Source organism: Gobio gobio, assembly GCF_949357685.1.
Source record: "Gobio gobio genome assembly, chromosome: 7".
Lineage (NCBI taxonomy): Eukaryota > Metazoa > Chordata > Actinopteri > Cypriniformes > Gobionidae > Gobio > Gobio gobio.
In genome coordinates this window covers 24,693,364-24,710,845 of record NC_137103.1, presented here as the reverse complement: position 1 = coordinate 24,710,845, position 17,482 = coordinate 24,693,364, and the positions used below count along the sequence as shown (strand labels likewise).

Here is a 17,482-nt window from a genome sequence, read left to right as displayed (position 1 = left end):
CACACACACACACACACACACACACACACACACACACACACATGTAGTGTTTTCATCTTTTATGGGGACTTTCCATAGGCGTAATGGTTTTTATACCGTACATACCGTATATTCTATCCCCCTACACTGCCCCTGCCCCTAAACCTAACCCTCACAGGAGACATTCTGCAATTTTACATTTTCAAAAAACATCACTTAGTCTGATTTATAAGATGTTTTCCTCATGGGGACCTAAAAATGTCCCCACAAGGATGAGGATTTCGGATATTGCTATCTTTGTGGGGACATTTTGTCCCCATAACGTGATGATTACCAGTCCACACACACACACACACACACACACACACACACACACACACACACACACACACACACACACACACACACACACACACACACACACACACACACACACACACACACACACACACACACACACACACACACACACACACACACGTATCTGGATTAACAACTACTATAATACAACAAAAATGATTTGCATTCTGATTAAATAAGGTATGTACAAATAAGAAGCTGTATGCCATTGCCAATGCTCCAATAGAATAATTCTAAAAAAGTAACATTCAAAATTATCAAAAAGTATTTTTTCTTGGTTATGTGAGTGTTAAGGAAACATTCCATCATTCTTTTATTATTCTTCAAACGTTATGGGAATGTTACCTTTCTCTGAACATTCCGAAACAAGTCATATAGTAACGTTTAAACAATGTTAGACCAATCTTGACAAACTCGTTGTTGTTCTTCTCAAACCATTCCTGAACCAGTTTTCCACAGCCACCAGGGAATACCGCTTTCATGAAAGGGTGTACATGGTCTGCAACAATGCTTAGGTGGTAAGTGTCAAAGTAACATCCACATGGATGGCAGGACCCAAGGTTTCCCAGCAGAACATTGCCCAAAGCATCACACTGCCTCCGCTAACTTGCCTTCTTCCCATAGTGCATCCTGGTGCCATGTGTTCCCCAGGTAAGTGACGCACACGCATCCCGCCATCCACATGATGTAAAAGAAAAAAAGGCCATCTTCTTCCATTGCTCTGTGGTCCAGTTCGGATGCTCATGTGACCACTGTTGGCGCTTTCGGCGGTGGACTGGGGTCAGCAAGGGCACCCTGACTGGGGCCAGTTGCATAAACTAAGCCATTATGTTAAGACAGTGTCTTAAGATCTAGGATGAGCCACTAGCAGTTAGGCAAGTGGCATTCAGTCTTACTTTTCGTATCAAATTAGGCCAGTCTATGTTTTTATGTAACTGATTTTAAAAAGTTATGAACAGTCTTAAAGAAAAAAATGTATGTCTAACTTGTAAGACTAGTCTTAACGGTTTATGCAACCGGCCCCAGGTCTGCGGCTATGCAGCCCCATACGCAACAAACTGCGATACACTGTATATTCTAACACCTTTCTATCAGAGCCAGCATTAACTTCTTGAGCAATTTGAGCTACAGTAGCTCGTCTGTTTGTTCGGACCACACGGGCCAGCCTTCGCTCCCCACGTGCATCAATGAGCCTTGACCCTGTCGCGGGTTCACCACTGTTCCTTCCTTGGACCACTTTTGATAGATACTGACCACTGCAGACCGGAAACACCCCACAAGAGCTGCAGTTTTGGAGATGCTCTGACCCAGTCGTCTAGCCATCACAATTTGGCCCTAGTCAAACTCACTCAAATCCTTATGCGTGCCCATTTTTCCTGCTTCTAACACAACTTCGAGGACATAATGTTCACTTGCTGCCTAATATATCCCACCCACTAACAGGTGCCATGATGAAGAGATAATCAGTGTTATTCACTTCACCTGTCATAATGTTATGCCTGATTGGTGTTTATGATTCCCAACCAGAGGTACTGTATGTGTCTTCAAGATGGGATAGTTCACCCAAAAATGAAAGTTCTGTCAGCATTTACTCACCTCACTTACTAACGTCATTCCAGATGACTTTTTATCTTCTGTGGAACAGAATGTATAGATATTCAATTAATATATGGCAATACAATGAAAGATAATGGCGCCCAGTGTAAGAAAATAATACAGGCTGGGGTCCCAATTTAGCTTTTGCTTTATTAAACAGAAATTAAACATTTAAAAATGACAATTTGAGTTCAAACAATAAAATGAAATAAAGAGGTTTCATACATTTGTGTTGGTGACAATCCTGAAATATGTTCTACTTTCTTTTGCATTAATGGCATTAATGATAATGTTAAATGATGTTCAGATTAATGTGAGTTTAATTAGAAAACTTGTGCGCATTGCCCTTTTAGCAAATGTGAAATCTGTTTCATCTCATGTTTTTGTCTTTAAATGCTTTTAGCTATATAAAATATTATGCCATCTTGTGAGGAGGGCTTACTATTTTAGATATATCACATCATCCTTTCAATGATGGGATGTTCTTAATTAGTTTTTCTTGTGTCATAAACTCTTACACTGCACCCGGGAAATCAGAGTAATGAAACGTAGTGTATTTGTGTCATCAAATATACGTGATACCAAATCAGATCTCTGTCGCTTCCACCCCCATAGTTCTTCCTGTTCCCCAGGCTATAACATAGTGCCTGAGAAGTTGCGATGTTACTCCACAGCTGCTGCTGTCATGGCTATTCATAGACTTCCAGTCTGAGCCCAGTCACTGGCTGCTTTCCTAAGGGCCTCTTGGGAAAAGTGCGGACTTGATGGGGCAGAGACTCAACAAACTCAAAACACTTGATTAAGAGTTGTATTTTTATACAGAATACAAATGTATAAATATTAATGCTAATATGAGTTAAATCTTGTATATCTCTGAATGCACCTGTGATTGGAATGTATGTGATTGGTGTCCCTGTGGTCAAAAAGTGCCTCAAGAAACTTAAACATTGCAATTAATATCATACTTATATAGGCGACCCTCACAAATTCTTCTTAATAGGACTCTGGACAGCAGCAGAGAATGTGTGTAATGTTATATTCAGTTATGTTTGTTACTATATAATATCTGCCTGCTGTGTGTTTACAGTGTTGACATTTAAATGTAAGCATTTCGATAATTTGTTGAAAAACGTTGTTAAAACGTTTTTTAAATGTTACTACTTGTTTCAGAATGTTCAGAGAACAAGTAACAATCACATAATGGTTGCAGAATGATAAAATGGAATGTAACGTTCATATAATAACCAAGAAAAAGAGTTAAAAACATTTAAAAAAAGAAAAAAATAACATTCAGGAATGATGTTTTCATAACTTAATGTTAGCAAAACTTTCTTAGACCATATTTTTGCTAGCTGGATCAAAGATGTGAAATAAAAGATCTCTGTCAAAACATTGAATAAAGGAATATTGTCATAAGGTGCTTTCTTTTATGCTGATTGCGATCAGTATAATAAAAACTAGCTAATTATAAGAGGAACCAAGTAATCAGAGCCAGTCTAAAACATCAAAAATGTATCTTTAAATGCAAATGAGCTGCTGCTTCCCACCCCGCTTTCCGGAAGAGGGCGGAGCCTACAGCTCGTGCCTAGGATACTTTTATCAAAAACGAACAAAACATCTGTTTGTTTTGATTATCATCTCTATCGCGTTCACGCTCACGTGACATTGTTCTTCATCATCATAAAAGATTATTATCTGCATGCGTTTTAAAGCCATTTCAGTCTAAACTTCTCATATATGGTTTTCTGAGAGCACACACACCCGAGCTGGGCACATTGTGAGTATTAAACTAAGTTCTCTTTCATGTGTTATTGCACTTACTTAAACTGTCGAATACACACAATGTTATGTAAAACACACACACACACACACACACACACACACACACACACACACACACACACACACACACACACACACACACACACACACACACACACACACACACACACACTTGTGTTGGGTTTTCATGTTTTATGGGGACTTTCCATAGGCGTAATGGTTTTTATACTGTACATACCGTATATTCTATCCCCCTACACTGCCCCTGCCCCTAAACCTAACCCTCACAGGAGACATTCTGCAATTTTACATTTTCAAAAAACATCACTGAGTCTGATTTATAAGATGTTTTCCTCATGGGGACCTAAAAATGTCCCCACAAGGATGAGGATTTCGGATATTGCTATCTTTGTGGGGACATTTTGTCCCCATAACGTTATGATTACCAGTCCACACACACACACACACACACACACACACACACACACACACACACACACACACACACACACACACACACACACACACACACACACACACACACACACACACACACAAAGTTCACATAAACACAGTTTGTTATGTCTGTGAACGTAAACAGCAGGGGGTAAAAATTGCATGTGCATATTAGATCAATACTTTATAGGCTGTCAATATGAATTAAACTACAAAAGAAAAATAGAAAATCACTCAGTGCTCTTGACTGAATAATTTTAGTTGCTTTAATAAGAATACATTTCTTACTTGAGTGCTGTTTTTCAATGCTCTGGCCAGGAGATAAAAATGGCAGACTGTGTCACTCAGGGCGGGTCAATGCCAGTACATCAAATTGTACAGAAACTGTAAATGGCTTGTTCGAGGCACTGCTTATGATTTATGGGGATTTAAAAAAGAGGAGTGGGTGGATTATTACCGTTATTCTGCTGACACACATTTATGTTCAAACACCATGTAGAAGTGAATTTTGTATGAGAGGTCCCCTTTAATGGGAATATTACCAAAACGTACTTTTGTTTGCTGAGTAGGGGCCAAGTGTGCCGCACAAGTCCTGAAAAGTGAAGTGAAAGCGTCTCGATCACCCCCAGGTGGTTTGTCCCAGTATAGGTCGTTAACCCCACCCTCTCCATTTAATCAAATGGAACGCGAGACAAACTAAACAATCAAATTACACTTCAAATTCATTTTTTCAAATATAGTTTCTGTAATTTTAGGTATTTTTTATCATGCTTGTGTAAGTTCAAGTGTTCGTTTTTTAAATAAGTTTGGTTTTAGTTTGTTATTTGATGCTAAAAAAAATGGTGGGTGTGACGTCATGATTGACAGCTTCTCTGAGCGAAGTAGTCCCTGAGGCACCAACAAACTTTTTTCTGGATTTTTCGGAAGAGATTGGAGCTTGACTTTAAAGGGATAGTTCACCCAAAAATGAAAATTCTTTTTTTCAAAAGTTGTTCCAATTCCAAACCTGTATGAGTTTCTTTGTTCTGCTGAACACAAAAGAAGATATTTTAAAGAATGTTTGTAACCAAGCAGAGAGAGCAACCATTGACTACCATAGTAGGGAAAAAATACTATGGTAGTCAATGGTTGCTCTCTCTACTTGGTCACAAACATTGTAATGTTTATTTCACACCGACATAATGAGTTGTTCTGCAGTCAACTATACAAACCGATTCTGATGATACCGCGGCTCCACTTCACGCTCACTACTGCGCAGACTCGGGTCCCGAGTTCATTACTGTGCACACTCAGGTCCCGAATCAGCGCAAGATGTCATCAATCACCATATTGGGACATTGGCAGCACTTTTCTACAATGTAAGAGAGTGAAGATGTGTCGTCCATCTTTTTTTTTACAGTCTAGGGGCTTTATCATTGCTTTGAAGACAATATGTCATGATTAAATCTAATTTTAGATTAAAATAAGACAGTGGCTTAAAAGGGGAGTATTCTGTTATTTTTGCAAAGGTGAAAGTTTGGAATTAACGTTAAAAAGAAAATGACCAATAACTTTAGCATAAATACATCCAAATTTAAATGCCGAACCTTTCATATTTAACATTTAGAATTATCAATGTAATGTTTTTACTGTGGTACAAGAGCTTTTCCTGGTAAGTAGAAGAAATGGCAGCACATTCTACATGACGTGACCTGTGCCACCTCATGCCCTATCCATTTGCTCCACCCAGCTGCTGGAAACCAGACCTCATGACAGCTGAGGAAGAAAGGTTTAGAAAAGAGAAAGACAAGTGGGGGCCAATGTGTGGGGTGATAATAGCGACAGAAAAATGTGGGTGGGTGCAGATGGGGTGGTAGCTACACTATATATAGCCCAGCTTTGCGGCTTGACCCTCATTCTACCACACAGCCCTAAGCGACCCACTCCGTACAAACCTTAGAGGCCCAGTCATGAGCAAGGCGTATTCAACTTCTGCCGAGACGGCTTCCTCTTACCGCCGTACCTTCGGCTCTGGTGTGGGCTCCTCCGTTTTCTCTGGCCGTGGTTCTGCTGGGTCCACTCGTATGTCCTCCAGAGTGTATGAGGTGAGCAAGAGCTCCGCTTCTCCCATTTTTTCCAGCCACCGCGCATCCAGCTCCGCCTACGGTGGTGGCTCAGTGGCCCGTTCCTATGCCGGCTTTGGTGAGAAGCTGGACTTCAATCTGGCCGATGCCATGAACCAGGACTTCCTCAATACACGCACTAATGAGAAGGCAGAGCTGCAACATCTCAATGACCGTTTTGCCACCTACATCGAGAAGGTGCGCTTCCTGGAGCAGCAGAACCAAGCATTGTCAGTGGAGATTGAGCGTATGCGGGGCCGCGAGCCCACGCGTATTGCAGAGATGTATGAGGAGGAGATGAGAGAGCTCCGCAGACAGGTGGAGGCACTGACCAATCAGAGGTCTCGTGTTGAGGTGGAGAGAGACAACCTGGCCGATGACCTACAGAAACTAAAACAGAGGTGAGCGCTTCAAGAAATATTCAGGACTATGAATTTGTGCTTTTTGTAAACCTTTCGATTCATTCAGATTCTTTACTTTGAATTTAAATTTGAAGTATGATAAATGTAGATTGACATGACAATGTGTTCATCTTCCTTGAAGTTTAAGGTAATTCCTAACTAACAGAGAACTGTGGCTAAAGTTCTGGCAAGGTTCCCTCAAAGCAGTGAAGAAACATTCTCCCAGTAACGTTAATAGAACATCCATTCAAAAATCACACACACACAAAAAAATGAATTCTTCATGGAATGCTTTGTTCTGAAATGCTTGGATGTTTGTCTAACATCTTGTGACTACTGGTTTCAGAGAACATTCAAAAGTAACATTTCCATAATGTTTGCAAAATTAAAAATGGAATGTTTCCTTAATGTTCGCATAACCAAGATTTTTTTTTTTTTGACATTTTGAACGTTCAGAAATAATGTTATATTGCCATAATAGCTCTAATCATCCAGACAGTAAGACGAAATGTGTAAAGTAAAAGTGTATCTCTTACACTAGTGATTGGTTTATTTCTCTCAGCGTACATAAGTGCACAGTTTACGGAAACATAGTGACATTTATTATATAATATGTGGGCCCTGGAAGAAGCCACATAGTGTAAAACTGTAGGTCATGATGGTGCTCATAAGTAACTCATGCAAGTCATTGTGTTGGGAATTTGGGAAAGGACATACCATCTAACTACTAAACTTCTCCCCAAAACACTATAATTGGTATGCATTGGAAAGAAATGCATTAAAATATCCTGGGTTCTATGACATAGACACAGATTTTTAAAACACAAGCAGTAGATATGAAACGGAGACCACACAGGAAAGATAGGGGTCAGGACCACCTCAGACGTTAAAGACAACACACTTATGTTGGTGTATTTGTTACCCCCAAGTAGCAACCAGTGGTGTAACTCATGTGTTGGAAAGAGTATAAGAGTGTTATTCCTATTTTTGCAAAAGGACCCAGGGTCCGATTACACATTGCCCAGATTAGACTGCTATTATTAGCCTCTTCATACACCCCCCAGCACTGCAGAGAATGCGTGTCCCTAAAAATAACCCTTATCTTGCTCATAGTGTATTTCGGCCTGTCTGAGTGCATTGCATTCAAGGGACCCACAGAAAGCCCACCACATTCTCAGCACTAATTGTTTAAAGCCTTGCAATCCCTATGTATAGACATGGTTTAAAGTGAACCTGATGGTGTGCTGACACATAGAGATGATACAGAACTCATTATATAATTTTCAGCTTTGCTATAAGTTTCTGGCTGCCTAGCATTGCAAAACAACTAAAACATTATGAGTATTGCATTACTTTCTAGTGCCCATAGAGCCTTCACCTTTGACATGGTATGATTTATGGCAGCTCCTTTCATCTCTCTGATGAAAATATCAGATGCCAACTGACTGCCAACAATTACATTCATGAAACTGGATATGTGCCACATTAACAACATACCTCTTTCAAAGGAGTCGGAGACATTTACATTCAACCTGAATACGTGCGACTCCAAGCAGTTTGTGAGAATATAATGTTACGTCTTGATCTCTGTGCATGAAGGAATGACAACTTCACAAGTCGCTCTCAGCATATCTCAAAGGCTGAGGACAGGCAGAACATCTTGGCCATTAGAACAAGCTTTCTTTATGGCCATGTAGGAATTCCTGTATAACAAATTACAATATACATCTTTAAATTAAACTGTAATGTACTATATGTTTTAAGTCATATTTACTTCGAAATATGAAGACTCTAATATCTCTGTATTCCACAGACTTCAAGAGGAGATCCACCAGAAAGAAGAAGCTGAGAACAACCTCTCTGCTTTTAGAGCTGTATGCGTTTTACATCATCTTTGATTGAAAATACCAGAATTTAAGCCTCTTATATTTTGCATTGTTTAAACATGTGGGGTTAACAATTGTTGTGCTCACTGTAGGATGTAGATGCTGCCACTCTGTCCAGGCTGGACCTGGAAAGACGTATTGAGGGTCTTCACGAAGAGATTGCATTCCTCAAAAAGGTCCATGAGGAGGTTTGTATACATCTAAAGTTACATTCCTCAACATTTTCCATGACTGTACGTGACTAACTGTTCGTCCCTCACTCTCATGCCCAGCATACGACACGTCCACTGACCTTTTAGTCACGAGCCTCTGAAGTCAAGTTCTTTAAATGCTCTGTCTGCTTTTTATTTGACATGTAAGGATAAAATGGTCACATGTGGGTCTGTGTGTGTCAGCTGCACATTGACAGTGTAAAGCTGTGCAACAGATGCATCCCTATAATTAAACAGACAGATTCTCTAAAACACAGCTGTGAGCAGGGCGGTGGAAAAAGAAAAAGGACTTACAAGGCCTCACAGTCCTACAATTACAACAGAGAGATTAAAAAAAAAGAAGATAATTACAGCTACAGTCTTCAAAATAAGTTCTCCAAATAACCTTTCAGTGATCAGTTCTTAAAATAACCAATTTTTCTTAGTGTGAAGAAGATTTTAATAATCTAAAGAACTCTTAAGATTCTTGTTTGACATCAATGGTTCCATGAAGAGCCTTCAACATTCATGGATCCTTTCCATTGCACAAACGGTTCTTTATAGTGAAAAAAAGGTTCTACAAAGAAAAATGGTTCTTTGAAGAACTGAAAAGGTTCATTGGAGAACCAAACATGTTTTTTCTATGGCATTGGTGTGAAAACCCCCTTTCGTAACCTTTATTTTGAAAAGTGTATAAAGAACCTTTTGTGCAATGAAAAGGTTTCATGGATATTAAAGGGATGGTTCACCCAAAAATGAAAATTATTTTATTAATTACTTACCCTCGTGTAGTTCCAAACCTGTAAGACTTTCGTTCATCTTCGGAACACAAATGAACATCTTTTTAATAAAGTCTGAGACCTTTCTGTCCCGCCATTGACAGCTATGCAACTACCACTTTGACATTAAAAAATTTCATAAAGAGATTTAGTCCAACATTTTCTGAAGAGACACGATCGCTTTATATGATGAACAGATTGAATTTCGGCTTTATTCACGTATTAACGTTCATCAACGCACACGCCACTTATGATAAAAGGACGCTCAAGCATGTTCGCTTGACGTGTGAGAACCAATGAAGTTCATTCATTTGAGCTTCCTCAAAAACCAATGAGGTCTATGGAGGGGTAGAAAGGTCTCAGCTTTTATTAAAAATATCTTCATTTGTGTTCAAAAGATGAATGGAAGTCTTACAGGTTTGGAACGACACAAGGGCGAGTAAATGAAGACAGAATTTTTATTTTTTGGGTGAACTATCCCTTTAAAGCAGGGGTCTCCACACTCGGTTCTGGAGGTCCGCTGTCCTGCAGAGTTTAGCTCCAACCTCAAATAAACACACATGAACCTGCTAATCAGTGTCTTACAAGGCCCTAGTTAGACATTGATTAGCTGGTTCAGGTGTGTTTAATTGGGGTTGGAGCTAAACTCTGCAGGACAGCAGCCCTCCAGGACCGAGTGTGGAGACCCCTGCTTTAAAGGTTCCTCATGGAACCATCAATGCCAATAAAGAACCGTTATTTTTAGTCTCATTCATTAACATGCACTCTAAAAAAAAAGGTTCTATATGGCACCAAAAATGTCCACCATATCTTAACCTGTTCTGTATATGGTAACGGTGCTATATAGCACCTTAGTTAGCAGTGCTATATAGCACCTTAGTCAAAGAACCGGTGAAGAACCTCTGAAGAACCACTGAAGCACCAAAATTGGTGCTATATAGCACTTAAAAAGGTTCCCCTATGATTACGAGCCAAGAACCATTTTTGGTGCCATATAGAACCTTTTTTTTTTAGAGTGTGCTGTGTTCCATGAGAATAAAGTCACTTTTTTTACCATTCCTCCCATGCAATTAAACAGTTCACATTATGGTATCATTTGAGTATCTCATTGCCGGGCCGAGTGTCCTGGTTTTCGGTAATCAAAATATAGTCACCCTACATTATGGTTGGATTCCCGCATCACTCTCAGAATGATACTAACTTTCTTTTTGCTCCAACCAAGCCTCAACTTTTCAAGTAAAACGACAATATAAATAAGTTCATTCTGAAGCCAACCTCTGTATTTACCTTTCCCCTTAGGAGATCCGTGAGCTGCAAACCCAGATGCAGGAGAGTCAGGTGCAGATCCAAATGGACATGTCCAAGCCTGACCTGACTGCCGCCCTCAGGGACATCCGCGTGCAGTACGAGGGTATTGCTGCCAAGAATATCGCAGAGGCTGAGGATTGGTATAAGTCTAAGGTCTGTATCAAAGATTTTAGAAATAGCACACATACAATTCAAAGGCTATATTCAGATCTATGCATCTAGACTGACAGTAGCCAGGAGTTTGAGCTAAACTATTTTGTTCCACCCACAGGTGTCAGATCTGAGCCAGGCCGTAAACAAGAACAATGATGCTCTGAGACAAGCCAAGCTGGAGACCATGGAGTTCCGTCACCAGATCCAGTCCTACACTTGTGAGATCGACTCTCTCAAAGGCACCGTAAGTCCTTAAAGATCCTGCACATGGGCTCTAAATCGAGTTATTATTTCCCAGCCAAAACAAATATTAGCTCAGCCTCTGCACATCTGAATCCACATTATTACTAATTATGAAGTCTTTAATATGTTTCCCCCGTTGCTCCATGAGTAAATCTGATTAATTAAAGAACCAACAGTGATGGCGCACTGCCACTTTCTCAACCTTTTTATCATTCTGTCTGTAGAATGAGTCTCTGATAAGGCAAATGAGGGAGATGGAGGAGCGGCTGGGTAGTGAGGCCGGTGGTTATCAGGACACCATTACCCGCCTTGAGAATGAGATCGCAAAAATGAAGGATGAGATGGCTCGCCATCTCCGTGAGTACCAGGATCTGCTGAATGTTAAGATGGCACTGGATGTGGAGATCGCCACCTACAGGAAGCTTCTGGAAGGAGAGGAGAGCAGGTAAGAGATAGATGATATTTGGACAGATTTTGCTTGTTGTTCTTCACTGATATAACAAAACATTATTTCATATTATTATTATTTATCTTGTTTTTCAGGATCTCTCTGCCTGTGCAGACCTATTCTTCCTTGAATTTCAGAGGTGAGTTCTTTAAAAGAGAAACTAGCCTACTTTCACACTCCCCAAAGGGATAGTTCACCCAAAACTGACAATCTGTCATCATTTACTCACCATTGTGCTGTTCAAAACTATTTATATTGCGAAGCACACAATGAAAGTCATTGGGGTCCCAAACTACTTTGGGTTACACTTTAATTTGATAGCACAGTTTAGACATTATACTAACTATAAGTAGGGCTCTTTAAAATCAGTTTGATGTTTTCCCAAATTACGTTGTTTTTTTACTGGATTCCATTTTTTTTTTTTTTTGGGGACTCCATTTTAATGGTAAGATGAAATTTTAGTAATCAAAAAGCATGAAAATTATACAATTTAACAAAAATTTATGAAAAGTAAAAAAAATAAATCTGTTTACGGCCCTATAAAATATATATATATACACACACATTTTTTTTTCTCCAATTCCGCTTAATTTTTTTACCACATTCTGTTTTCTGTTTCAAGTGTTTAATTAAATGTTTGAAATAAAAAAAGCATGTCAGATTCATTGAATTCATTAAAACAACAATTTATTAATTTAAAAAATAAAATGTAATTTCTAAGAATTTTTCCCCCCGAAATTCTGTGTTGTGTATTTAAATTTTTCTGACAATCAAATAAAAAAGGCACAAAAAAAACAACAACAAAAAACATAACATTTATTTATCTTTTAATCATATTAAAAAATTAAAAAACTTTGTCAAACAAAAAGCTGCACAAAAAAATTAAGTTTTAATAATTTATTATTATTATATTAGTGTTAGCATTATTATTACATTGAGACGTATCTAAATTCTACTGTACAACAGTAATCTATTTCCGTCACAATTTCGAGTTAAACCGGACTTTTATTTTGACGAGTTGCCATGAAGACCTTTGAGTTTGTGTTAATGATAGTTTTTCTCAAATGAAATGGTAAAATGCTCATGAAGTGACTCTCAGAGCGGCTCTGGATGAAATTCATGCATTCGTCGTCATCTTTATAAAAAAAAAATCTTCAGTGTTCCACAGTAGAAAGTTATACAGGTTTTAAAGAACATGAGGGTAAGTAAATGATGACAGAATTTGAGATTTTGGATGAACTATCCCTTTAATTAAGATTGTTGAGCAAAACTCATGTCTTCTTCGTCCACAAGGGGGGGGCGAAACCATTGTTTTTTTTAATACTTAAGTCTCCTTGTGCTTTGTGTTTTGAGTACCACAGCTGATATCAGTAATGCAGACGCAGTATTTATGCATTTCCTATGTGGGGGTGAGTTTAATGATGGCGATGTTGTGAATTGTGTTGCCATAGAGACCAGCCCAGAGCAGCACCATCAGCAACAACAGCAGCGTGGATCTGAAGTCCACTCTAAGAAAACAGTTCTGATCAAGACCATTGAGACCCGGGATGGCGAGGTAACACACATGCGCAAACAAACACTTGCTAACAGGCTAGTAACCTCTTGATACAATTATTGTGTCATAATTGGAACTCACACTGTCTGTCCAGTCTCAAAAACATGTGTTATAGGCCTACACATAAACACGCACTGTATATAATCATTATCATCCAAATCATTTTCTATTTCACTCTAGACTAGGACAACTAGTAAGGGCATGAACGCCCTCAGTGCTCAGTGTGTAAGTTCAGCCATGGCCTGTTTCCACAGTCCTTTTTTCCAAACACTTCTGCTCCCTATTAACCAGCACTGGGTTGCACAACAGAATCCCCCAGTTCTCATGTGTATCACTGTTAATATCTGCGTTCTGCTCTGCTGAATATCACAGAGAGTGTTTCTGCACAGCACATATGGAGAACTTCATTTATGACAGAATGTGTCTTGCACAAGCCCCGTACTGATATGCAGCAGGAAAAGGGCTGTTTTAACTTATAGAAAAGTCTCACCCAACTGTCTCTGTTCCTGATTATGCATCACGTTTTTAAGCACTTTTGTGTTTCCCCAGCATTTATGTGCAGCATGTGAGTCATCTGTATCCTATCCAGACACCCTCTCTCTAATCATTCCCTTTTTTTTTCACTCCCTTCAGGTCGTCAGCGAGTCCACACAGCACCAGCAGGACATCATGTAAAGCCTATGAAACAGATTGAATTTCATAAAACCCCTTTCCTTTGCTTACATTTTCACCGATGGCCTCAGGCTTTTTATGCACACACCCAGTATTATCATGACCCATTACAGCATGTGTGGATGACGCACAAACACAAAGACAAAAGGAAAGTGAGCTGAAGAGGGAGAGGGAGAACGAGCGAAACGGGGCAATACACATACTGTCTGGAGTGCAAGTGGAGTCTGAAAGTGGCCAGTTGATCTCAGAGCGTGCGTCTCAATCATCTCCCTGGTTCAGTAGTCAGGGCACTGATCAGGACATAACAAGTCAATGGGCCGACTCCCTGATCAGTGCCCTGACTACTGAACTAGGGAGCTGATTGAGACGCACCCAGAGTGTCTGTTTATATGATTGTACGTGTGCATGTGTGTTTGGGTCATAACGGGGAAATCTAAGAAACTGTGTTCCACCTCTACAAAAAGACAACAATAAAATGCTCTGTATTTTCCTCCTATAAAGTTGAAGGCTTCTGTGCTTTTGTATTAATCGAATACATTGCATTTTCTGTGTAGACAACAACACTCGGTATACCTTAAAATCTTGCCTACAAAAAAGGTATTGGACATTTCACCTATTATTGCCCATGCTAAAAGGTTAACACATATTGACATTTTGTCAAAACATTATTGAACAAAATATAAATGGAAAATCTATACAAACCAACAGAAATTGTAATTAATGAATAAATGTCAAATGTAGGGTACAACAGGGCTAAAGGCACACCTTAAAGTGTTTTTTTTTTGAGAATTAGGCATATCTGAACTTAAAATAGGGCCCTACCCACATATATAAATGGTAATAAAATGATTTTAACACAGTGGTGGAATATTGCATATATTATACTGTATTTAGTCACAATTTTATGATAAACACATATAAAAAGTCATATTTTGATATATTTGTTTTATTTGAAAATCTGTAATTTTGAACCTGTTTGATCTATGTCCCTTCAGAAAGTTTCTGTTGATTCCACTAGGTGGCAGTAAACAGGGGAAAAAATAATCTTCTTGATATCTCCTTCTAAAAAAAAGTTATTGAGATTAATCTGTCCAAGATCCAACTAAGGCCTAGTCCACGTACACGGGTATTTTTATACATAGTTATACATAATAAAGGCCTTTATTTATAACCATAACTCCTACTCATCTGCATTGATTGAAGCTAGCCGCTGGAAAATCGAAAAGAAGTCCCCGCCTCCTCCTTTGTAAAGGGAGATCTCGGGCTCGGCTCTTATTGGTCTAGATGACATCGAGAACAATTGCGGCTCACAAAGACAATCAAAATTAAAGCTGCAAGCAGCATTTATCGGGGTTCAAGCAGTTAAGGCCTTTAAGGCCTTTAAACACACAAGCATCAAAAGACATTAAGTTTTATTTAGCAAGCATTTAACAACTGCCATCATAGATGAAAAAGTCGATTTACAGCCTATACAGGCAGTTTACCATAGGAAATATATGGTTTTAAAGCGTTTTTACAGTTATAGCACCTTTTGCCTGAGTCTTCTTATAGTCTTGCCTGATCTCCACCACTTTTATTAGTAGTACTCAAAGTGTGCCCATACTGTATATATGTGTCAGATTTGTTGTAAATATGTAATTTTAATAAGGAGTTTAGACAATTATATTCAGTGGCGTAACGAACGAGCCAACACCGGACCCTTAAGTAGGATTATCAAGGCGGGCCCCTTGATGACGCAATTGATGACGCAATGTCCGCGAGTAGGCTACCATGAATAGGGCAGGATATGATCATACACAGCATATAAGACATTAGATGACTAACAAAATCAGGAGTAGCCTACGCTCACCAAAAACAAAACAAAAAAAACAACAAAAAAACAATGGGGACAGCGCACTATAAAACATTGTTAGGCCTAGGTCCAAATACATAAAAAAAGATGCTCTCTTACATTATAGTGGGATTTTCCGGGCTTTCCTATGTGTTGATTAGATCAGGATTGTGCGCACAGGCAATAGGCTTGTTTGAGATGCGCCTTGCCTCGCCTGAAATGTATGCGAGAGTAGGCGGCTGCAGTGAGGGGAGGAGTGAAAAAAGCGCAGGCAAGCCGGACAGTTCTCTCTACTCACAGTGGATCTGACACCTGCGAAATCAAAGATGGATATCGCGGGATTCACGCGATTCATGCTCGTGCACAGTTTTGCTAATAAACTGGATGTAATTCAAGTTATGTTGCTTTTATATGAAAATAAATAAAATGAACAAGACACCCAAAGTACTTGTTATTTAATTCCATTCCAAATACATGTTTATCAATATTTCTTTCTTTAATACATACATGTTTTTTTTTTTTTTTTTTTTTTTTTTTTTTAAATAAATTGCATTACCCAAAGAGATCGCACTGTCAGATAGTTTGGGAATATTCACAAACAACATTTACACATAAAACATGATATTAGAGTTTTAAAATCAAACATTTTAAAAGAGAACAATACATCACAGTTGTTTAAACCAATGAGCATTAAGCTGTCGTCAGCAAGTCGTTTCCCATCATGCTTTTGATCAGCGCAGTCGGTGGAGAGCAACTGCGCGCAACTGCAGAATCTGACACGTGCGCCTTGCGCTCGCAAGATATTTTTGACATGCATCAGCATGACATCAGAGCAAGGCGGACCGCACTCGGACAGATTTGTAACCAGCATGCATCTCGCGCTGATCACCGGTGATCGGTTCTGCACAGATTTTGCTCATCTCAAACAAGCCTATTCTCAATTGACACTTCGCAGGGAGTTTGATTGACAGGCGATCTGACTAATCATAATCCGCCATTTTGTCCAACAAAGCAGTCAGGAAAGTTAGTAGATTAACATAGGAGGATTTAAATTTGAAAAACAAAGTGTACTGACGTCTTAGCACTTTAAAACAACATTTGTTTTATGTTCATTCATGTTTATTTTAATGATATAAATTAACTAGAAGGAAGAGATGATCGGTTCACAAGCAGCTTTAACTGAGTCTCGAGTCTACAGCGATCTATCAGACACATTAAAGAGTCACAAAATGGTATTTATTGTTTAAATGTCTCTAAAAAATGACTACATTTGATAGGTGAGACTTTGTTTCATATCAAAAGTACTTGTCTGTCAGCGCGCAGTCTTTTCTCTGATCCGCTATTTATTTTTCACTGCGTGAGAACTTGGTGTGGTGTGAGAGTGGCGTCGCTTGTCAGACATAGCAACAGTAACTAAAGTGGGCGGGTCTTTGCGAACGGTCATTGACAGTATGGACGGGGATTCGCCAGTCCCATCATTGTTCGTTTCAAACATGTGAGAGCATCAAAATGATCCATGGGTGAAATTGATTGGATTTAATAAATTTTTTTGTCAGTTCCTATCATAATTTTAACATTTTGGCGTTATTGTTTAGCTATTTACCTATGTTTTCAAATTTACTTTGTTTTTTTGTTGTTGTCTCGAACAGACTAACGGCTTTGAAGATAACCAACATTTTTTAAAGCTCTAAATGACACTTACAAAAACCATAAAGCGAAACCTGGCATGTTTGGTATTGT

General features: G+C 39.0%; 1 protein-coding gene across 4 annotated transcripts; it reads left to right on the top strand.

Moving 5' to 3' along the window:
• The first annotated feature begins 5,940 nt into the window (after positions 1 to 5,940).
• Positions 5,941 to 14,423, top strand: desma (desmin a). 4 transcript variants are annotated; one of them, XR_013816860.1, is made up of 11 exons: positions 6,016 to 6,676; positions 8,490 to 8,550; positions 8,655 to 8,750; positions 10,832 to 10,993; positions 11,112 to 11,237; positions 11,461 to 11,681; positions 11,780 to 11,823; positions 13,136 to 13,239; positions 13,420 to 13,464; positions 13,873 to 14,184; positions 14,245 to 14,423. XR_013816860.1 is itself a non-coding variant. In XM_079821436.1 (10 exons), exons 1-10 carry the CDS (start codon positions 6,123 to 6,125, stop codon positions 13,912 to 13,914), a joined length of 1,455 nt encoding a protein of 484 aa, XP_079677562.1. In that variant the 5' UTR covers positions 5,941 to 6,122; the 3' UTR covers positions 13,915 to 14,423. The 4 variants fall into 4 exon arrangements, 2 of the variants coding, with proteins under 2 accessions (XP_079677562.1, XP_079677563.1); XM_079821436.1 differs by having other exon boundaries at positions 5,941 to 6,676; positions 13,873 to 14,423; XR_013816859.1 differs by lacking the exon at positions 13,420 to 13,464 and having other exon boundaries at positions 6,014 to 6,676.
• The last annotated feature ends 3,059 nt before the right edge of the window (positions 14,424 to 17,482 follow it).

What these genes read in the sequence shown, in the direction of transcription:
- desma (XM_079821436.1), top strand. Translation starts at nt 6,123, where the DNA reads ATGAGCAAGGCGTATTCAACTTCTGCCGAGACGGCTTCCTCTTACCGC. An exon ending in ACCTCTCTGCTTTTAGAGCT is followed by an intron (nt 8,551 to 8,654) that starts GTATGCGTTTTA and finishes TGCTCACTGTAG; the next exon opens with GATGTAGATGCTGCCACTCT. An exon ending in TCGACTCTCTCAAAGGCACC is followed by an intron (nt 11,238 to 11,460) that starts GTAAGTCCTTAA and finishes TTCTGTCTGTAG; the next exon opens with AATGAGTCTCTGATAAGGCA.